Source organism: Budorcas taxicolor, chromosome 9 (genome assembly GCF_023091745.1).
Source record: "Budorcas taxicolor isolate Tak-1 chromosome 9, Takin1.1, whole genome shotgun sequence".
Taxonomy (NCBI): Eukaryota; Metazoa; Chordata; class Mammalia; order Artiodactyla; family Bovidae; genus Budorcas; species Budorcas taxicolor.
This window is the reverse complement of record NC_068918.1, coordinates 75,191,834-75,215,713: the sequence shown is the minus strand read 5'-3', so window position 1 is coordinate 75,215,713 and position 23,880 is coordinate 75,191,834. Positions and strand designations below refer to the sequence as shown.

The following is a 23,880-nucleotide window of genomic DNA, read 5'->3' as shown; positions in this document are numbered from 1 at the left end:
CGGAATGCATGGAGAGAGCATACTTGACTCGGACTCTATGGCCAGGGAAGGAGGTCTCATGGCATCCGTGCTGCTCTGAGGGACTTGTAGACACTGGCCAGAGGAAGGGGAATGAACTTCAAGCGGTGGGCAGGACTAACGTGAATTAATTTCAAGGAGAGGCAAGAATGTGGGCTGATATAGCAAAAATGATAGTGAAAATGTGCTTATGTTTTAGGAATTGTGTGCAAGTTAGTGAACATTAATTAGCAGAAGACATATGAGATTTCGGTTTGATCCCTGGGCTGTGAAGATCCCTCGGAGGAAGGCTTGGCAATCCACTCCAGTACTCTTGCCTGGAGAATCCCCTGGACAGAGGAGCCTGGTGGGCTACAGTCCATAGGGTTGCAAAGAGTTGGACATGACTAAAGAGACCTAGCATGCAAGCATGCATAGTGAATTTTTTGTGCTTTTCCTCCCTTTATTTATAAGTTAAAATTTCCTTAGCGTGAATTTATAGAATAATGCATCTCAGGGTTGAACTGCTGCAACATCATCAGATGGATCACGGTTGGAAATACCAGGTAGCAGAATTTTGCTTATTATCTGGGTAAGCAATTAGTAGAAGACTCTAACAATTTTTTAAATACAATTATATTAGAAGTTTAGAAATGCTTGATAAATTTGAAAGTGTTTTTCAGTAGCATGATTCCATCAAAAATGTAAGAAGTGAAAGAGAAGATATCATAATGTATTTACCTTGAATTCTGATTTTTGAAAGTTAAGGCAATATGAACTTGGTTTGTGGAAAATATATAGAGTCCTGAAAAACATTTATAACAGGTTATTGTCATTATATGCAACAGACTAGTACTACATATTAAGTTTCTCAGACATGAATAATTATAGGCAAAACAGGTAAAGATAGATGAAAATTACAAGAAATGATAACAACTCAGAGAGGGAAAACATGGTTGCCAGGGCTGAGGGTGGGGAAAACGAGAAGAGATTGGTAAAAAGAGTACAAATTTTCTGTTACAAGATGAATTAAGGTTTGAAGATCTAACGTAAAATATGGTGAGTATTGTTGATAACACTACATTGTATAATTAAAATGTGCTCAAAGAACAGAACTTATATGTTCTCACACAAAATAAGAAGGTAAACATATGAGGTGATAGATATGTTAATGAAATGGATGGGGGGATCTTTCATAATATGTATGTGTTTTAATTCATCACCATGTACACATTTTTGTGTGTGTGTATAACTGCTTTACAAAGTTGTGTTAGTTTCTGCTATTACAATGAAGTGAAACAGCTATATGTGTACATATATCCCCTCCTTCTGGAGCCTCCCTCCCACTTCACCCATCTAGGTCATCACAGAGCACTCAGCTAAGCTCCCTGTACTATATAGCAGGTTCCCACATCTATTTTACATATGGTAGTGTATATATGTCCGGAGAAGGCAATGGCACCCCACTCCAGTACTCTTGCCTGGAAAATCCCATGGACGGGGGAGCCTGGAAGGCTGCAGTCCATGGGGTCGCTGAGGGTTGGACACGACTGAGCAACTTCCCTTTCACTTTTCACTTTCATGCATTGGAGAAGGAAATGGCAGCCCACTCCAGTGTTCTTGCCTGGAGAATCCCAGAGACGGGGGAGTCTGGTGGGCTGCCATCTATGGGGTCACACAGAGTCGGGCATGACTGAAGTGACTTAGCAGCAGCAGTGTATATATGTCGATCTTAATCTCCCAGTTCATCCATCCTCCATGCATACTAAGTATTTATAATTTTATCTGTCAGTTGTACATAAATAAAGATGGGAAAAATAATAACTAGTTGCCTGACAGGGACGCAAATGATCTCTCTTGGTGAATAAACTTAAACAAAAAATAAGTCTTTGAGAAGAGGCTGAAATTGGCCTGAGACTGGTTTGGCTACTCATGCTTTGTGTGGACAATCAACTCACCCATATTTCCTTCTAATATTTTTGTTTACTATTAGATCAACACCAGACTAACACTGGTTTAACTCTTTTACATGAAAGCTAAAAATCAAAGGCTTATATATTTATTATATTGCACACACACATACAATTTATACTTACTGAAAGCATACACAGAAGTCTTCAAAATCCAACCATATTTCTTTAGAAACACTGTTATTTATTGTTGTAAGTTCCTCCTGCGATTTTTCCTGTGTTGCTGTTGTCTGGCTGATCAAATCTTTTTCCAAACTGACTCCTTCAGCTGGATGGACTGTGTCATTGACTCCATAGTCTGCTGGTTCATCTGTGCAGAGCAGAAGACAACAGCGTCAAACACACCTAAGGTGTGAAATACTAAGTTATTAAGGTATGGAAAACAGTAGAGGGGAGCTCACGTACTGAAGTCTGTTTTTGAGAAAATATTTCCTGAGATAGTCATTTCCATGTAGGCCTCAGATTTGTAGAGGTCCATGCAGAGACCCATTTTCATACGCTCAGGAGAATTTAATCCTACCTTGCAAGAAGAGTGTCCAGAAAATCTGAAAACCCTTTTATACTTTTGTGCACATATTCTTTAGAGATTGTAAAGTTACAACAGGATTTAGCTGCTTATGCTTTATGTATGATCAAACCAGTCACTCTTAAAGGAAATCAACCCTGAATATTCACTAGAAGGACTGATGCTGAAGCTGAAGCTCCAATATGTTGGCCACCTGATGTGAAGAGATGACTCACCAGAAAAGACCCTGATGCTGGGAAAGATTGAGGGGAAGAGGAGAAGGGGACAACAGAGAATGAGATGGCTGGGTGGCATCACTGAGTCAATGGACATAAGTTTGAGCAAACTCAGGGAGATAATGAAGGATAGGGAAGTCCGACATGCTACAGTTTATGGGGGCACAAAGAGTCAGACACGACTTAGCAACTGAACAATGCATGTAAAATCTGCCATAAACTGACATTAAGCGATGGGATGACCCAGACAATAGAAGAAGAAACAAAAACTTGAAAGATCTATGGTGACTGTCATCTTTCTATAGGACAACTGATCTCCATAGTCAGTGATTCTGCAATCTTTTTATGTTTATCAAGGCCATAAATTTCCTGTACACTTTCTGGAACCACAATGTTATATATACACATGCCACACAACACTGTTTTTGGATTTGAGCCTTGGGAGTTCGCTCCCTGGGTTGGGAAGATCTCCTGGAGAGGGGAATGGCAACCCACTCCAGTAATCTTGCCTGGAGAATCCCATGGACAGAGGAGCCTGGTGGCACTCCATGGGGTCACACAGGGTTAGGCAAGACCGAGCAACTACAAGTCCATGGGGTCACAGAGTCAGACGTGACAGCAACTCACACTTTTACACACACAAGTCATTATTCAGGAACTGAGGAATCTGCAGTGGTTTTAGTGCTTTGATCCAACGTGCATGCATTAAAACACATGAGCATGACTCATGGGGCTTTAATCAGATTGTCTTTCATGTTGACTTTAAGCTTGAATTTAACGAGTGTGATCATCTGATTTTTCTAGCCGGGAGCAGATTAGACTCTACACATCAGAGGAGACCTTGGGGTGAGGGGTGCTGGGAACAGGAGAAGGGAGAGCAAGAAGCTGTCAGGAAGCAGAGACCCCTTTGTATTGTGATATCTGAGAAAAAAGTCATGAAGAGATTATTGATTTACCTTTTCCGAGTACAGGTTGTGAAGCAACATTTCCCTGTGAATTGAAAGGAACACACTGAGAAATCATTTATCAGTTCAACAAAACATGACTGCTCTCTAAAGCACCACCGTTTTTAAAAGGGTTCATACAGTCTTCTAAACACTGGAGAAATCGAAATTTCTCTAAATCCTTACTAAAACATAGAGCAAAATGGAATTTTTTTTCAACCTTAAAATCCAAAAGATGTGAATTTGAGTGCGAGTTTACATTTGTGACATTAAAATACTACTTGTATGAGCTTATTACCTGTTTGAATCTTATAAGAAAATTTAAATTAAAACAATAATATCCCTGAGTAGATATGTTAGATGGTATGAGGCACTGATAATTTATAATTTATACACCAATAATTTATACTGATTGACTAAAATGAGATTATGATTAATGGTTACTATACAGAAACTAGTGGGCCTTCCCTTGTAGCTCAGTCAGTAAAGAATCTGCCTGCAATGCAGGAGACCTGGGTTTGATTCCTGGGTCAGGAAGATCCCCTGGAGAAGGAGATGGCAACCCACTCCAGTATTCTTGCCTGGAGAATCCCATGGACAGAGAAGCCTGGTGGGCTACAGTCCATGGGGTTGCAGGAGCTGGACACAACTGAGTGACTAAGCACACATACAGAAACCAGAGAGGATTATTTCAAAGTATTAAAAACGGTTTCTCAAACTTTTAACAGGGAAAATACATTGAATGCACATGCACTAATCTGCTATTTCTAAAACACAATGAAAATAATTTGAAAGATAAAATTGTATAAATTTATACAGACTAGTGGTGGGTGATGCTAACAATATTTTGGATGATGTAAAGTGGGTGGAGAAGAAAACAGAGTAGAGATAACTGAATATGAAGTGTTAGTGAGAAGCAAGCCCATCCAAGCCTTAAAAGCCCAGAAACAATTAGCAGGCATCTGAGAAGGAGAATACTCCAGTATTTTGGCCACCTGATGTGAAGAACTGACTCATTCAAAAGACCCTGATGCTGGGAAAGATTGAAGGCAGGAGGAGAAGGGGACAACAGAGGATGAGATGGTTGGATGGCATCACCGACTCGATGGACATGAGTTTGAGTGAACTCCAGGAGCTGGTGATGGACAGGGAGGCCTGGCCTGCTGCGGTCCATGGGGTCGCAAAGAGTTGGACACATCTGAGTGACTAAACTGAACTGAAAAGGAGGAAATGAGATACAGGCTGAAAATAACGGGGTGGGTTGAATGTCTATATAAGGAACAGACAAGTCCCCACTTCTCCCTAATCCCTTCTGGTTTAGCATCTATTCTTCTTCAGCCTAAATAGGACATTGGAGCTTGATTTAAGTGGAGAAATTAAATGAAAAATCTCCAGATCTGGGTTCACAGACAGCGTGGGAAGCAAGAAAGGCTACTACAAAGAGAGGAGAGGAATTAAGTGAACATCCACATGATGAATTTTGAGACTCTCAGGAACTCTGCTGCTCGGCTTTAATAACTCTGGTGGATAAAAGTATGACAATCCTTACCACCACATTCCACCCCAGCAGGGAGATTAGAGAACCCTTAACCTATGAAACTGAACAGAGCTGGAGGAAAACCTCAGGGAATCTCATATTTGGAGCCAGTCCCACCCCCGGATGAAGCTCATTTATCCCCAATTATCTCAAGTTAAAGCTACCAGCTGACAAGCTCTATCCATGCCGTAAAGCTTCTTCTAATCAGCAGCCCTTTAATGTCATAAACTCCTGATATGTGTATAACAAAGTGCTACCAGGCAATTGAGGAAAGAGCCCCATATAAAAGAAAGAAACTAATGGATGTGGCTAGAGAGATTCATAGGAACCAGAAATAATCATATAAGGAGATGTTTGAAAAGTTAGTATTATCAGAAAGTTAAGAAGATAGTCATTTATCAAATAGTAAACTTCTATAAAAATACATCAAGAACAAGGTAGAGCTCTTAGAATCTAAAAATAGGAAAGTGAAATAAATTCAACAGGAAGTTTGAATGTAAAGCTGATTTTTAAAAAAGAGACTAAAACTGAAAACAACTTTTCAAAGAAAACATAGGTGAAGAGCTTCGTGACATTGGATTTGACACTGGTTTCTTAGATTTGACAACAAAAACACAGACAACAAAAGTAAAAAAAAAATGGACTATGTAGAAAATCTTCTGTCATTCAAAAAGAGCTAATCAACAGTGAAAATGCAGCCTACGGAATGAGAGAAATTATTTCCAAATCGTATGTGTAATAAAGGGTTAACATCAAGAATATACAAAGAACTTCTTGCTCTCATAATCTTCACTTTCCATGCATCTTCTCTCAGGGAGTATTAGAAGATGCATGCCATTGAAATTAAAGTATAAAGTAGGAGGACAGCATAGTTTCCAAAAACTAGAAAATGCATCAGAGGAGAGAGAGAAGAGAAAGTCCCAGGATGACAATTGCAGGTTTCTATCAGTCTGAACAAGAGCAAGAGAGCAAAGTATCCCAGGGGTGATATTTCCAGGAAAATAGTCGACATTGATAGAGTTATCTCACATGTTTGTGTGGTGAAGGTGTTCAGAGGGTGTTTTTTTAATGGTGTTTCTTTAAAAAAAAAAATTGTTTGGGACAGCTTCCTAATGTGTCATAGAAAAAATAAGCAAGCGAAAAAAAAAAATGAAGCAATTAGTTGTACATAAAGTTGTATAAGAAAAAATACCTAATCCTTCCACAGCTAGAATATTTTTAAAGAACGAATATTTTTACCCCTTATCATCTTTCTTCCATTACAGCTGGAAGTAATGATGAAGGTGGAAGAAGAAACAGGTAAATAATTAATTCCTGACTTGTGCTAAATCTCAACTCTTAGGGAACATCTGAAAACAGTCATGTTTTCCCTATCATAAAATTTATATCTATTTTAAGAGGCAAAGGTAAGGCAGTTTTGCTGTTTAAAAACATGAACCATATAAGGCTGACTAGTCTGTGATAACAAACCAGTCCTGAAATCTCAATGGCTTTAACACATGGGGTTAATGTCTCTCTCAGGTTCAGTTCATTTGGGGGGACCCGATTTAAAGGGTTCCTTTCCCAGCTCAGACATACCAATAAACCCTTGTATTTTGTAGCCCTGCCCCTGGGACACATACTTTCCTGATTATTGTGAGAGGAGCAGAGGGGTACCTGTGTGGGGTACCTGTGGGGGTACTGTGAAATAGGTACATAAGAAGCTTATTTTCAGTATTATTTATTGTGCACAAATACATTTATATACATTTCATAGTTTAAGGGGGAAAAAAAACTTTCATTGTTAAGAACTGGGCTAATAATAAGAGTAACATAGTTACCTGAGATATAATTTTTGTCAATTGGTTTAAGTCTATCTGGCTAAAGGTGGCAGTTTCATCATTTTCAGTAAGGGAAGATAAACCAGATCCTGGAACCTGCCCTTTCTTAATAAAAGATCGTACAAAATGACTAAAAAAAAAAAAAAAAGAAATAAAGAAAAATTTCTGTTAATCTTAACTTCTTGTTTAAAGGTACTAATAAATAAGTGCCGTTTTTATTGAGATATAAGTGACATACAACATTATTATTAGTTTCAGGCATTCAACATAACAATCAGTATTTGTATACATGGCAAAATGGTAATCAAAACTCTAAGAAATGTACATCACCACACATAGTTACAATTTCTTCCCCTTGTGATAAGAACTTTTAAGGCCTACTCTCTCAGTAATTTTCAAATATATAACACAGTGTTATGAACTATGGCTTCCCTGGTCACTCAGCAGTAGAGTCCACCTGGGTCGATGCAGGAGACACGAGTTCAGTCCCTAGGTTGGGAAGATCCCCTGGAGGAGGAAATGGCAACCCACTCCAATATTCTTGCCTGGGAAATCCCATGGACAGAGGAGCCTGGCAGGCTACAGTCCAAGGGGTTGCAAGAGTCAGACATGACTTAGGGACTAAAGCACCATCATTATTAACTATAGTTCCCATGCTACACATTGCATTCCCAGGACTTATTTATTTTATAACTGGAAGTTTGTATCTTTTGGTTTCCTTCACCCACTTCATCCACCCTGACCTCCTGCCTCCGGCAGCCACCAGTCTATTCTCCTGTATCTATGAGTTTGTTTATTTGCTTAGATGCCACAAAGAAGTGAGAATATATGGTATTTGTCTTCCTTGTCTGCCTAATTTCACTTGACATGATATCCTAAAGATCTGTCTATATTGTCACAAGTAGCAAGATTTCCTTCTTTTTATAGTGATTGAATAATATCCCTTTAATGTTTTGTCAACAATAGAAAGTCCTGATTTTGTTCATTTTATCAATCTCCTTCTTCCACAACCAGTAGTATATATATTTTTTTGATTTGTGTTAAAAACATTTAATTGCTTTCTATACTACTGAAGCACTAGTCTCTGTCCGTCACTGCAATGCTGTAAAACTTTCCTGGAACACGGTTTATTTTAAAGCTATGGTGGTCATCTTTGTTGATGATCAGAACACACAGGAATCTTACATTTGGAATTGACTTAATTGAGTATCAGAGCAATGTATCAGTGAAATAGGAGTCAAAAGTTTAATTATGGGTGTGTGATATTTATAGTAGCTAGCCAAGTACACTGTATTTTCTTTCAGGTTATTACTGACATGACCCTCAAATCAACACTGCCAAAGCTAGAAGTTTATGGGTACAATATGACAGCATCACTGATTCAATGAACATGAACTTGGGCAAACTCTGGGAGATGGTGAGGGACAGGGAGGCCGGGTGTGCTGCACTCCATGAGGCTGCAGAGTTGCACACGACTTAGCAACTGGACAATAACAACAGAAATAGATTTGTTATAGTACAAATATTTTAGGTATGTGTGTTTCAAAGATAAAATTAATTTTCATGTATATAGAACTTCCTTTACTTTTGGATTTTTCCTTGCTGCTGCTGCTGCTAAGTCGCTTCAGTTGTGTCCGACTCTGTGTGACCCCATAGATGGCAGCCTACCAGGCTTCTCTGTCCCTGGGATTCTCCAGGCAAGAATACTGGAGTGGGTTGCCATTGCCTTCTGTTTGGTAAAACTTGCTTTACCTCGTTTTAGCTTTTGCCTCAGATTTACCTGAAACTGCCACTAGAGGGTAGCACAAACACTTGTGAAGCTCTGATTCTTGCAGACAAGGCCAGGAGCCAGGAACAGGCGAACCAGGCATATGGTTGCTACAACGACAATGTTTCAAGGAAAAGGAATTGTGTAGCAGTCACACTCCAGGGCTCATCAAAAACAAACCAACCGACCAGCTTTCTTTTATGCTGACCTGAGAACTCTGACTATCTAGCAGTCAGGTAGGATGAAATGCCATTCACACATATTTTTTGCTTTTGTCTAGGCCAGTTACAATGGATATACAAGGAAATCCCTAACAGGTTCAAGCAGTGAATATGTTAACTGAATCCAATCAAGTGTTGAAGTCACCTAGACCCAGGTTACAGAATTTCATCCACCTTAATTAGGTAAAAAAAACTGAAAGGAGGAATAAGAAAATCAAGTAAGGGAGTCACATGGGAAGTTCAGGCTGTGAAACCAACCATTTGTGGTCCCTCTTAGCATAGAGATTCTAGAGGTCAGTGTGTGACACTTTGAATCCTGGAAAACTTAGTCCTGATGGTCTGCAACTCTGGTTCATACAGTCCACAAAATATTTGAGAAGTATGCAATCTCAGTGAGTTAATAGATAATCAAAAACTATTTGGAATGATAAAATTATCATAGTGGGTAACACTAACTATAAAATTAAGTAGAAAAATTACAAGGTTTACTATTTTTATGTTTAAGAAAATTCTGTCTCTACATGGTATTTTGTGTTTGCAACAGATAAAAAAATGTAGCATGTTACATAATCTAACAAATTAGGCCATAAAATATAGCTTTATATTTAATTTTAGGCTTATAATGAAGTTATGGAGGCTTCCCTGGTGGCTCAGTGGTAAAGAATCCGCCTGCGATGCAGGAGACTCAGGTTCGATCCCTGGGTTGGGAAGGTCCTCTGGAGAAGGAAATTGCTACCCACTCCAGTATTCTTACCTGGAGAATCCCATGGATAGAGGAGCATGGTGGGCTACAGTCCAAGGGATTGCAAAAGGTCGTATACGAATGAGAGTTATGGGTATGAGAGAATTTTTGGTTCGTAAAATCTAATAGTTCAGTTCAGTCGTTCAGTCGTGTCCGACTTTTTGTGACCCCATGGACCGCAGCACGCCAGGCCTCCCTGTCCATCACCAACTCCCGGAGTTTACCCAAACTCATGTCCATTAAGTCAGTGATGCCATCCAACCATCTCATTTTCTGTGGTCCCCTTCTCCTCCTGCCTTCATCTTTCCCAGCATCAGGGTCTTTTCAAATGAGTCAGCTCTTTGTATCAGGTGGCCAAAGGAATGGAGTTTCAGCTTCAGCATCAGTCCTCAATGAACACCCAGGACTGAGCTCCTTTAGGATGGACTGGTTGGATCTCCTTGCAGTCCAAGGGACTCTCAAGAGTCTTCTCCAACACCACGGTTCAAAAGCATCAATACTTATGCATAGGAAAAACCATGGTTCCCCAGAAACATCATTTTGATTATTTGAATTTTTAATGATGATTTATATAATTGGTAAGGGATGTCCCTGGTGGTTCAGACAGTAAGGAATCTGCCTGCAATAAGGGGACCTGATTTCAATCCCTGGTTCGGGAAGATTTCCTGGAAAAGGGAATGGCAACCCACTCCAGTATTCTTTCTTGGAGAATTCCGTGAACAGAGGGGCCTGGCAGACTATAGCCCTTGGGGTCGCAAAGAGTCGAATATGGCTGAGTGACTAACATTTTCTTCTTTCTCATATAATTGGTAAGAGTTTATTTATTATTCTTTTTGGCTTTTAAAGTACGTAAAGAAAATCAAATATGCCACTGTTGTAAATGCAATTTAAAATGTTTAAATAAATTCAGCTAACTTTTAAAACTTATTTAAGATTTGTATAGAAATTAATAGTTTATTTATATGATTTTTTACAGGTTAAAATGAAAGTTTGAGGAAAACTAGATTTGCAAATATATAACAGAACAAATCTTTCAAACCAAGGTAGCAGCAAATTGAATTTTCTGTGTATAAGGTTCACATGGCTAACTATGTCTGCTTTGCAGCCTAGCAGTCTCTCCTCACCCGCTTTTCACTGTTTAATCGTTGATGGCACAGAACTGCAGGAGCCTTAAAAGTAAGATATTTCAATAATATTCCTAATATTTTCAACTTAACTAGAATCCAAAAATTGTAGATTGACTGGCTATGATGCAAACAGGCTCTGGAAGTAGGAAAGTACAATGAATAGACTTCTGATCTAAATTCTGACTGCTTTTATTCATCAGTTTATACTCTTAGCATGGATTTTAATATATCCAAGGGAAGGATAAACCATACCTAGTGGTAATTGTATTTATGACATATATAAGCCTATCATATATATATAAGCCATTCAAAAATTTTAATGATTTAAAAAATTAGAATAAAGTACACACATCATAAATGTAAAACCTGATGAAAACCTACCAAGTGAACACGGCCATATCACCATTATTCAGATCAAGAGGTATTATCAGGCCCCACAAATCCTGCCCTTGCCCATCACAGCCAACACTCCTCCCCATGGGTAACTTCCCGACTATTGAGTTCCAGCACCATATATTGCTTTTATTAAAAAATTGTCTGTATTAGTAAAATAATTAAAAATAAACCATATACAATTTGTACCAGATTTCTTTGGTCTAATATTTTTGTATGTGACATTTATCCATGCTGATTTTTGTTGCAGTATTTCTTTCACTTTATATCTATATATTATCATATTATCAGTCTTAGGTTTTACTATGATATCCAGCTGCAGTTTTCTCTGCATTTATATTATGTGACTTTTCTTAGAAATTCCTGAATCTTGATTTAGTTTTTTAACTTTTTGGAAAATTTTCCCATTATATTTTTATTTCATGATTATTCCCCAAACTCTACCCTGTACTTCTAAGGACCCATATACAAGTATGTTGATCTTTATCAACTTGTCTTATAAGTCATTTACTGTACTTTCCCTCATTTTTTTTTTTTTTTGTTTTGTTTTGGTCTCTGAACATCAGTCTGGATGTTGTCTTTTGACCTGTTTTTCATTTTTCTAACTTGTCTTTTTCTTGTTTTACCTAATCTGTGATTAAGCACATCCACTGAATTCTATATATCAGTTATTTTGTCTTCCTTGGTTCTAGAATCCCATTTTGTAAACCATTTTACATATTATTACTATTGAATATTATTTATTTTTATTTTTTACAACTTTATTGAGGGATTATTGAAAGATAGTTAACTGCACAAAGAATAAATTTGATAATCCTTGATATATGTACATATCCATGTGTTAGTTATCAATTGCTTCATAACAAATCACCACACTTTTAATGGTAAAATCATATCACCCACTGCTCCCTTTCATCTCTGCTATCTGTAGACTTCATTTTCACCACGATGAACTTCCCAGGTGGCACTAGTGATACAGCATCTGCTCGCCAGTTCAGAAGATGCAAGAGATGCAGACTCAATCCCTGGGGGAGAAGAGCCCCTGGAGTAGGAAATGGCAACCTGCTCCAGCTCCAGTGTTCTTGCCTGGAAAATTCCATGGACAGAGGAGCCTGGCAGGCTACAGTCCACAGGTTCACGAAGAGTCAGACACAACCGAGTGACTGAGCACATAGACATGAACTTGTTAAAAACATGAGATCCAGGATCACAGGTTTTATTTCTATCCCTACTGTCACACTCAAATATTAGCAAATTTGGATTCTTCCTTCCCTTCTTTTCTTTTTCTTCTTCATTGTCTTTGCTGTTATATTTAGTTAGCTCTTTTTGTTTGTTTGTTTCCTTCTAAGAGTGACGGACTTCATCTCCCAGGTATTTATGACAATCATTTGATCTTGTGATTTAATTTACCAGGTAATAAAGAGCTGACTCATTTGAAAAGACCCTGATGCTTGGAAAGATTGAGGGCAGGAGGAGAAGGGGACGACAGAGAATGAGATGGTTGGATGGCATCACCGACTCAATGGACACGGGTTTGGGTGAACTCCGGGAGTTGGTGATGGACAGGGAGGCCTGGCGTGCTGCGGTTCACAGGGTTGCAAAGAGTCAGACACAACTGAGCGAGTGAACTGAACTGAATCAAAAACATTTCCCAATGCTAACTTTTAAAGTAAAACAATACTGTAAAGTAATTAACCTCCAATTAAAATAAATAAATTTATATTAAAAAAATAAAGTAAAACAAAATACTGTGTCTCAGTATTTGGCTTCTCAGACAGAAGCCAAAGCTGTAAAACCTGACATATTTAGGCCTTATTTTAACCAATTCAAAATTTATCTTAAATGTTTATTACTGTGAAATAGAACCTACATTTTCATTTTCCTATAATCACTGCATTTACACAAACTTAAATACATTTGCCACCAAACCATACATTTTTAACTACACAAATCACAAAATACTTTATCTGTTAACAAGAGGTATTCATGGGAAAGACTGTTAAATACTTACGTTTCTGCTGGAATTGTAAATGGAGTCATTCTATAATTCAAAAATGGACTTGAAATCTCAAGAAATTGGTCAGGCTTCTTTATTACTATTTCTAAAAAGAGAAAGGCAGTGTTCTACACTTGTTAAAAGAAATATTCCAAGATTATACGTAGAATTTAACATTTAATGCAATACTGATTAGATTATCCATTTACTCAGCAAATTTCAGTAGACTTAAATAGAAATGTATGTGATACATAAAGTTTCATACTAAAAAGGCTTTATAGATTCTGCCAATTTGAGATTTCTTTAGTCTTCCTTCAGTTGCTTTCCAGATTTACAACATGAAACAATGAAATCTCAAGGGAGAAAGTCAGTCATGTCTTCTAGAGTTATTACTGTATTTGGCATTCGCTGCTTTTTCAAGTACAAGAAAGACTTTCTATAAAAATCTTTTACTAAAAAATGTTTTCTTTTAGTTAACCTCTAACAACACAATTGCTCAAGACATGAAAAAAAAAGTGGGCTAAATACATGAAGTTAGTAGTAGGAAGAACAGAAAATGTAACAAGTAAAGGTCAGAAGTAGAAAAGAAAGCAATAGGCCAAGAAACTAGTTATGGGTATTCCTAAAGGTGTCTGAAGATGACAAAGAAGTAACTTCTCAATAGATAAGGCACACAGCCCATGCACAAATATGGTGAACAGTAAATTAAACATTAGGCATGATTATCTTAACAAAAGCTCCTATAGCAGTGGAAAAGATGCCCACAGGATGAAAAGAAGTGAGAATATGACACAGTGCATTTGACTTTTCTGTGCTTCTTCTGTGATCATCTCTAAATTGATCTCTTTCTCTGTTTCCTGTTATTTTCACTTGAAATACTAAACCCAGTGGAGAGAAGACAGCGATGTGGTAAGCCTCGAAGTGGAAGACCTCAGTTCTGGAATCCCATCAAGCCTGAGGTTTTCTTCCACAGCTTATAACAGAGACACAGAGTTATACAACAGTCAGTAGCAAAATCAGAAAATAGCTGTAATATTTTTCAGCTATTTAAAATGTTAAAAAATATTTAATATTTTTCCTTTCCTTCCTCTATTTCTGATATTCTGAAAGAACTGTTTTAAGTGTGCCTCTATGCAGTTAGGGTTTCCCAGGTGGCTCAGTGGTAAAGAATCCGCCTGCCATTGGAGGAGATGCAGGAGACAGTTTCAATCCCTGAGTCAAGAAAATCCCCTGGAGGAGGAATTGGCAACTCACTCCAGTATTCTTGCCGGGAAACTCCCGTGGACAGAGAAGCCTGGCGGGCTACAGTCCATGGGGTCACAAAGAGGAAGGCACAACTGAGCACAACCACCTTCGCATTTAATTAAAATATAGCTTTTAATTAAATTACAATATACCAAGATTTTTCTCTCAAGCATCATGTGAATTCTGATCTTTGGAAAAACGAAAGTGGACAGGAAGGAAAGAGGGAGGGAGGAAAGTTGGAAAGTTCCTGGAATCAAAATCAACAGTTGGCACTGGAGTGGCATCAAAAGCCTGTTGCAGAAACTCAAGGAATGTAAGGAAATAACTGAAATAATGAAGCAGGTGGGAGAGAGACAGACAAGGTTAGTAAAATAAATAAATAAATAAATAAAAATAAACTGACCGTTTCTCCTTTACATCTAAGCCAGATATTTCTTTAATCTTTGTTCTTTTCTGGCAAGGATAAAACATGTTGTGCTAGAAAATTTTTGCCACCAGCTGTACTGGTTGTATCAATGTAGGCAGAAAGCAAGTGTGAGGAAAATTACATGGTTAACAGTTGTTATTTATATCTTAAAAACATGTAAATTATGGTTGGACGTAGGAGGCAAGGAACAGGTAAATACTCCAATCTCTGTGGCTATTGTAGTTTTAGGATCCTGAGTACCACTGTACCAGTGGTACCGTAAGTACCACTGAGACTTATGTATTACTCTGTGGCTGAGATACAGTTCTTTTGTCCCATGCACTGAAGTATCAGCAGTACTTGAACTGGTCGCAGGAACACAGCAAGCACCATCATTAAGAGTATAAGACATGGTTCATGGGACCAACCACTTAAAGCTTATTTACATGCTTCTTAGGGATGCCTTTAGTAAACTGGCACTAGGTATGTTCGCTGTGGCTTTGTCTTCATTGTTCATTCAAGGACAGGCCTAATGCAATAACCTCTAGAATGTGATGACCTGTTACTGGATCAATACAATTAGAAAATAATGAGGTACTGGAAAAGAAAAAGGAAGAAAATGAGAAAGCAAGGAAGAGAACACAAACATAACAAAAAAGATAATTTAAGCTTTTTGGAATAGGAAATATATATACCCACACACACACACACACACACAGATATAAACCACAGCACTCCAATTCTTTATCATCGTTCATTAAAAGCTGCAAGTGTAAATTAGCTGCAGAAAGGCCATATGTTTACTTTGAATCAACATAAACAAACTGAGCTATTCTGTTAGGCCATAATTTTTTAATTTTTAGTTTTCGTTTTCTAATCCCCTCTGCTCATGATATTTCATTTATGGTCTTGCTCAACTCTTCTCTTGCCATGTTGGTCTCTCTTCCATTCAAACATGGTACTCACAGAAGGAGTGTAAATGAAGACATAGAGAAATGATTAAAGGAATAAAAAATTAGACTTCGATTATAAGGAATTCAGAAATAAAAGACAAGAATAAGAACCAGGTGGGAACAGACTCCTTAGCATATTCTCAGCCTGTGTGAACCTGTGTATTTCCAAGTACAACTGCTGTTCATTGGCTACACGACGATATTGACAGGAGCCAGCCCAGGCAGAAGTCGTACTCCTATAGCAGTTTCAAATAGAATTCAGTCAATTAAAGATGATGTCCTACTGGGCACCACAGAATGATCCCCATGTTTGAAATCCACACCAGTGGGTTAACATATATGCTATTTATGTGCTCCAAACCACTTTTCTATCACAGTTATAATCATAGTGCCATCACCCAAAGAATGGCCTGTATTTATCTGGTCAGTTTAGATGTGAAAACCAAACTAATCAGAGTCTGAGATGTGCAGAAGTCATCCTTTCAGACATAAAATTAGATGAAGGCTTTAAGTGTAATGTTGGATTGCTTTTTTGATATATCTCTCACATTACAAATAGAACAATTAGAACTTCATAGAGAGAAATGTTGATTGATTTTTGGACAATATGAACCATACCTTGAGCTTCATCTGTTATAACAGCTTCTTTTTTTTGACGAAAGAGTTTCCAGGGAGGTACAGGAGGTGGTTTTGGTGGTGCTATAAGGGGGCAGGATCTAGTTCTTGTGACCAGCACAGGATGGCTACAGATATGGGAAAGCCCATATTCTCTAAGCTTCTCAGCAGAATCAGCCTAAAAAGTGGAAGGCAGGGTTATAAGGATTTTTGTATCTGCTTTATGCATTTAAGATAACACTTTTCATCATTATAGAAATATTATCACCACTATTCTAGAGAAAGCGATATAATGGTAATATTTCTGCATCCTTTAGTGTAAGCACTAGGGCCTCCCTGGAAGCTCAGATGGTAGAGAATCTGCCTGCAATGCAGGAGATCCAGCTTTGATCCCTGGGTCAGGAAGGTGCCCTGGAGAAGGAAATGGCAACCCACTCCAGAATTCTTGCCTGGAGAATCCCATGGACAGAGGAGCCTTGTGGGCTACAGTCCATGGGGTTGCAACGAGTCATGACACGACTGTTACTAACACACACACATAGTGTAAGCGCTATTACTCTCTCTATTTCTTTCAGTCTTTTAGGGTATGTGGGGCTCCCTTTATTTATTTACAAAATGAGGACTAGAACTAGAAGTCACTTTTCAGTTCTAAGATTTTAAGATTCTTTGACATTGCAAAAGTCTCAGAATAGCAGTTTTGGTCCAAAATTAATCAACTATTATTTTTGTTGGGCTTCCCTGGAGTCTCAGATGGTAAAGAATCTGCCTGCAGTATAGGAGATCCAGGTTTGATCCCTGGCTAGGGAAGATCCCCTGGAGAAGGGAAAGGCTACCCATTCCAGTATTTTTGCCTGGAAAATTCTATGGACAGAGGGTCACAAAGAGTTGGACACAACTGAGTGACTAACACTTTCTTTAAAGGTTAAAGATTTGATACAAGTACTTAACATATAAAGTCTTTGTCAGTTTTTTTTTTTTTTTTTAAGCACCAGCAATTGCTCGATAGTTTTCAAAAAATTCCACTGCTCTTAGTGTGTTGGGTCCGTGAGGGTAAGCAGTTGCCTTGTCTACAGTTTATGTCCTCAGGCTTCCCTACACAAAATCCCCATGATCACTCCTGACAAAGGAGGCATTCACAGAAGGGCAGATGGTCCAGGCAAATCCAAATCAAGTCATTGGAAGAAATTCAAGTCATTGTAGAAATTCAGCTACTGACTGATGGCTGAAAGATGCGACAAGAAATCAAAAGGTATGTGAAGGTTAAAATAACATACCCTGTAGTCAAATTCTGATATTATGGTCTAAACGCTGACACATCTAAAGTAAAATAAAACATTAACTACATTAGAGTCAGTTTTGCCAGTAACTGTTTTTCTTCCTAGTGGTTTTATATCATTGATTTCTATGCAAATAGCAATGTTTGAAAATGAAAATTTACAAAGTAGTAATCTGAATTAGGATCAGAAGCTCACCTGCTAGCCTATTGGAAATTACTGCCTCAGCTAGAACATGTATTATTAAGTTCTGCTACTGCTGCTAAGGTGCTGCAGTCGTGTCTGACTCTGTGCGACCCCATAGATGGCAGCCCACCAGGCTACCCCGTCCCTGGGATTCTCCAGGCAAGAACACTGGAGTGGGTTGCCATTTGCTTCTCCAGTGCATGAAAGTGAAAAGTGAAAGTGAAGTCGCTCAGTCGTGTCCGACTCTTAGCGACCCCATGGACTGCAGCCTACCAGGCTCCTCTGTCCATGGGATTTTCCAGGCAAGAGTACTGGAGTGGGGTGCCATTGCCTTTTCCTTATTAAGTTCAGTAGAGTCATTTAAAAGCTTTATGAATATATGGAATAAAGAGAAAAGTCGCTTCAATGTTTTAAATTTTTTTTTAAAGCACTAATTTAAGGAGAGGAAATTGTCATGCCCCTTTTATCCCATCTAAATGTTGGCAATTCATTGAAAAAGTTCAGAAACCTCTGAAATTATGCTTTAATAATTCAAGGTCAACTCTTTTCGACCCTTTGAACTGTAGCCTGGTAGGCTTCTTTGTCCATTGAATTTCCCAGGCAAGAATACTGGAGTGGGTTGCCATTTTCCCCCTCCAGGGGATCTTCCTGACTCAGGGATTGAACCGGCATCTCTTGTATCTCCTGCATTGCAGGCAGATTCTTTACCCACTGAGCCACTGGGAAAGCCCTAAGTAGTATTTATAAGTTGAATAATTTCTGGATAGTTCATACATTTGCTCTATATATCTCAGTTCCTTCTTATAATTGCAACCAAAATTGTAATCCACTTGCTTTCTCTTTTGAACAGTGGAACACCAGAAAACAAAACTATTCAAGGCATTCAGAAGATGTAAGATATAGTATTCAATAATTATGTATGGTATTTTCATCTATTTTATTATTTAAATAATTCACAAAAGTATTAGCTTGATGTGGAAAGGATGTGGAAAAGACTCTGATGCTGGGAGGGGTTGGGGGCAGGAGGAGAAGGGGACGACAGAGAATGAGATGGCTGGATGGCATCACTGACTCAATGGACGTGAGCCTGAGTGAACTCTGGGAATTGGTGATGGACAGGGAGGCCTGGCGTGCTGCGATTCATGGGATCGCAAAGAGTCGGACACGACTGAGTGACTGAACTGAACCGGACTGAAAGTATGTAAGCCAGTTTCTCATACTTCACTTTATTTCCAACATACTACACAATACTTCTGAATAAGGTAAAGTAATGCTTAATAATTGTCATAGTTTGATATTGAGAAACTTTGTTCAAGGGTTCCAGATTTCCTTATATTAGAATTAGGGACAGAGAGTAATTTAAAATAGTGAAACATTCTAGTGAAATACTTAATAGGCCTCTTCAGGAAATATTTTTGAATAATTCATGTTTTTGTTGTTGTTTAATCACTAAGTAGTATCTGGCTTTTTGCAACCCCATGGACTGTAATCTGCCAGGTTCCTCTGTCCATGGGATTTTCCAGGCAAGAGTACTGGAATGGGTTGCCATTTCCTTTTCCAGGGGAATCTTCCTGACCCAGGGATTGAACCCGCATCTCCTGTACTGGCAGGCAGATTCTTTACCACTGAGTCCCCAAGGAAGCCCAAATGTAAGACAAACCAGAAGTTTCCTTGCCCATAACACCCTTTCACTCCCTTACTCAGTCCCCCTCAGATAGTCTAAAAGTAAGGGTTTGAGAAGGAAGAGGAGGCTTTTTTAGAACTCCCAGTTAACCCATTTAAATAAAAAGGAAATAATAAATAAACAAATAAAACTAAAATTGCGAAGACCCAGAAGTAACAAGATGGGGGGATAAGGTAGAGTAATTCGTGAAACTGTTTCTTTCCATGTTTTGCTTTGTTTTCTTGCATTCTTTACCAATTCCTCACATAAAGGTAAAGTGTCGATTTTATTTTACATGTTGGTCTTCTTGTCTTTGGGGCTAGAATTTTTTGCTATGTGCTCCATTTCATAAAATTCCATTAGAAAGAATTTTCTTCTGTAGATTTATCTTCAAAACATGATATCATCTTTATATTCTGATCTCTACCAAGAGACCCTGCTTATCCTAATAGGTAACGTAAAAGAAACAGCAGGAGACTGTAATGTTGGAGGCAGCTCATTACAGCTTGGAAGCTCATCTCATTACTGTTACAGACACTGGGCCAGTTCCTGAACCACTGGAAGACATTTCAACCCCCACAGTGAGGATTTATAACACTCTGCATGTCCAGGCTCCCCCCCACACCTCAGACTGCCTCTAAAACTTCTCCTTTTGCAGTCTATTCAAACTCCAGTAGTCCCTTGAACCCAGTGGGTTATCCTTCACCTCCAAACTTTCCAACAAAAGCTTCCTTCTGCTTCACGCATATGCTTTTTCCTACTTTCCAGGCTAACTTTAAAGCCACTGCTTCAACAATTTTCTTTTTATTCCTTTGGGAAGACTTCCCTCAGTTCAGTTCACTTGCTCAGTTGTGTCTGACTCTGCAACCCCATGGACTGCAGCACACCAGGCTTCCTTGTCCATCACCGACTTCGGGAGCTTGCTCAAACCCATGTCCATAGAGTCTGTGATGTCATCCAACCATCTCATCCTCTGTTGTCCCCCTCTCCTCCTGCCTTCAATCTTTCCCAGCATCAGGGTCTTTTCCAGTGAGTCAGTTCTTCGCATCAGGTGGCCAAAGGATTGGAGTTTCAGCTTCAGCATCAGTCCTTCCAATGCATATTCAGGGTTGTTTTCCTTTAGGATTGATTGGTTTGATCTCCTTGCAGTCTTCTCCAACATCACAGTTCAAAAGCATCAATTATTTGGTGCTCAACTTTCTTTATGATCCACCTCTCACATCCATACATGACTCCTGGAAAAATGATAGCTTTGACTAGATGAACATTTGTCAACAAAGTAACATCTCTGCTTTTTAATATGTTGCCTACGTTTGTCATAGCTTTTCTTCCAAGGAGCAAGCGATTTATAATTTCATGGCTGCAGTCACCATCTGCAGTGATTTCCCTAGTCACCCACTAGACAGAAAGATGTGTCTCTGCTATGTGTTCCATATACATTTTTTCACTCCTTCATTAATTCATTTATTTGGTTACTCAGTCAATGCACTTCATTTAAATGCTACATCTACCATATTCCAAGCAACTTCTATTATGCTAATATTCTAACTTTATTACTGCTTGCTCGTCTGTTTTTCTCATCAACTCTAAACTTTGCGGGAAAAGTCCTTATTAATCACGCTCAACATGGTGTCTTCCTCAGATTCCAGCTAGCTGTTTAGCAAAGAATAATTAATTAACATCTATTGAATTAATGAATAAACACGTGCTTTTTTTGGGGCTTTTAAATTTAAAAAATTTTGTTTACCGGTTTTTCAGTCAGAAAGACAAAAGTTCAAGTGAGTTTTTCTGTGCCTTCTTTTTTGTGTAATTATGATGTCAATCTTATCTTTTTGTGTTTTAATTTTAAAAAGTACTTAAGTACTTCCCATGGAACACTCCACAAAGCATGGCTCATGGTCTTTTGCAGTCCACAGTATTAGAGGGTTTAATATCTCTGGAATAGCTAAGGCAATGGCCAATGTCAGGTAATAAGATTAAGAAAAAATAAAATCAGGGCTGATGCAGCCATCCTAAAAAGAGACTTAAGTTGAGGGGGGACCCTGAGAAGCACACTTGAATTTAGCCATGACTAAACTTGAATAACTTTTAAATAAAAACAGAAGAACTGCCCTTTTCTCTATATTCATAATAGCACATTTTGTCCTATTGTCTTGACAATATTACCCTTCTTACATTGCAGACTTTTGCAGTAAGGAATGTTTCCTATCTAAAAAAGAGAAGGAGAAGGTGGAGGCAGGAAGAAGGAAAGAAAAGGAAGAAGAAATGATAACATTTAAGCTCCTTGGTCAAATCATCCAGAAGACAAAGATAAGTGCAATAATCATACAATTGGTGTATTTACATTTCAACCAAATTTCCATTCAATTTTTAAATAGTAAGCTGTTTCTAATTAATCAAATTATTTATTACTGTTTTCTTATACTTTAATGTAATGATTTCAGTCAATTCAGTCGCTCAGTTGTGTCCGACTCTTTGTGACCCCATGAATCGCAGCACGCCAGGCCTCCTTGTCCATCACCAACTCCCGGAGTTCACACGATTTCAGACACATGGAATTCTAGCAATAAAGTGCTGGATGTTTAAAATTCCCCCTAGAGGGTTAGGGATCAATACAAATGCAATAAGATGTTTGTCTAAATAGATTGAAGAATAATTTAGTGAGCTTTACCCTTTAAAAGGGAAGGAGAAAAGAATGATTTTTTAATGTCCAAAACCCAAAAATAACAAAAATTATGGCAAATCCACACATCTCATGTAACTATTAAATATTATGTTGTCAAATGTTTAACATCACAGGAAAATGTTAGTGATACAGTGTCAAGTGAAAAAGCTCATTTCAAAACAGGAAGTAAAATAGAATTTCCCTGAGTAAAAAGTTTATACACATATACATGTAGGAAATATGCAGAGAAGAAAAAAAAAAAAAAAAAGCAAAGTACATAGGCCAAAATGTTAAACAGTGCCTATGACTAGGCATTTATATTACAAATATTTAAATTTTAAACCCCTTTGTCCATATTTTCTAAATTTTCTATAAGTTGTTAACTTTCTAAGAAAAGAGCAAATAACATTTTTGTGTATATTATTTTAGCATTCATAGCAGTGGATTACTAGATATGAATTCATTTAATTTGTCTTAGATTAAGAAAGTATGTATGATCTGTTTATAGAAAAGTGATGTACTATTACTTAGAAATGATTTACACAATTCTCACTGAAATACATGATTTGATGCCCTTTGTTTACAATGAAGAGAACTGATAAACTATATAAAACTACATCTTTTTTTTTTCTTTTAGATTAAACTATTGCAATCATCTGGGCTTCCCCAGTAGCTCAGCTGGTAAAGAATCTGCCCGCATTGTGGGAGACCTGGGTTGGATCCCTGGGTTGGGAAGATCCCCTGGAAAAGGCCATGGCAACCCACCCCAGTATTCTTCCCTGGAAAAGCCCCATGGACAGAGAAGCCTGGTGGGCTATAGTCCATGGGGTTGGTCTCAGAATGGGACACAACTGAGGGACTAAGCACAGAACAGCATTAAGAAAACTTTGCCTGTACTGAGTCCCTGTACCGAAGTGTTTAATTACAGAGACAAGACTGAAATTCAAGAATAAAATTGTAATTGAATAATGGTATATTTTCTACTTTCATTGTTGCAAAAGAGTGTTGACAAACTTTGGAAAATTCCTAAAGAGATGGGAGTATCAGACCACCTTACCTGTCTCCAGAGAAATCTGTATGAAGGTCAAGAAGCAACACTTAGAACTGGACATGGAACAACAGACTGGTTCAAGATTGGGAAATGAGTAGACAAGGCTATCTACTGTCACCCTGTTTATTTAACTTATATGAGAGTACGTCATGCAAAATGCCAGGCTGGATGAATCACAAGCTGAAATCAAGATTGCTGGGAGAAATTTCAACAACCTCATATATGCAGATGATACTATTCTAACGGCAGAAAGTGAAGAGCGGCTTCTTGATGAGGGTGAAAGAGGAGAGTGAAAAATCTGACTTGAATCTCAACACTTAAAACTAAAGATCATGGCATCTGGTCCCATCACTTCATGACAAATAGAATGGGAAAAAGTGGGAGCAGGGACAGATTTTCCTTTTTTGGCCACCAAAATCACTGCAGACTGTGACTGTGGCCATGAAATTAAAAAATGCTTGCTCGGTGGAAAGAAAGCTATGACAGATCTGGACAGTGTATTAAAAAGCAGAGACATCACTTTGCTGACAAAGGTGCATTATAGTCAAAACTATGTTTTTTCCTGT

The 23,880-nt window shown here is 38.2% G+C and overlaps 1 protein-coding gene across 1 annotated transcript in view; it reads right to left on the bottom strand.

Annotated features, from left to right (window-relative positions):
• Window positions 1–23,880, bottom strand: part of ADGB (androglobin) — a 185,955-nt gene that overhangs the window by 93,081 nt on the left and 68,994 nt on the right. Inside the window, exons 11-16 of the mRNA XM_052645937.1 lie at window positions 16,479–16,653; window positions 13,272–13,362; window positions 7,010–7,139; window positions 3,665–3,698; window positions 2,094–2,277; window positions 739–802 (exon numbers count right to left, since the gene is read on the bottom strand). Coding sequence (XP_052501897.1) covers window positions 739–802; window positions 2,094–2,277; window positions 3,665–3,698; window positions 7,010–7,139; window positions 13,272–13,362; window positions 16,479–16,653 — 678 coding nt within the window. The remainder of the gene's footprint in view (window positions 1–738; window positions 803–2,093; window positions 2,278–3,664; window positions 3,699–7,009; window positions 7,140–13,271; window positions 13,363–16,478; window positions 16,654–23,880) is intronic.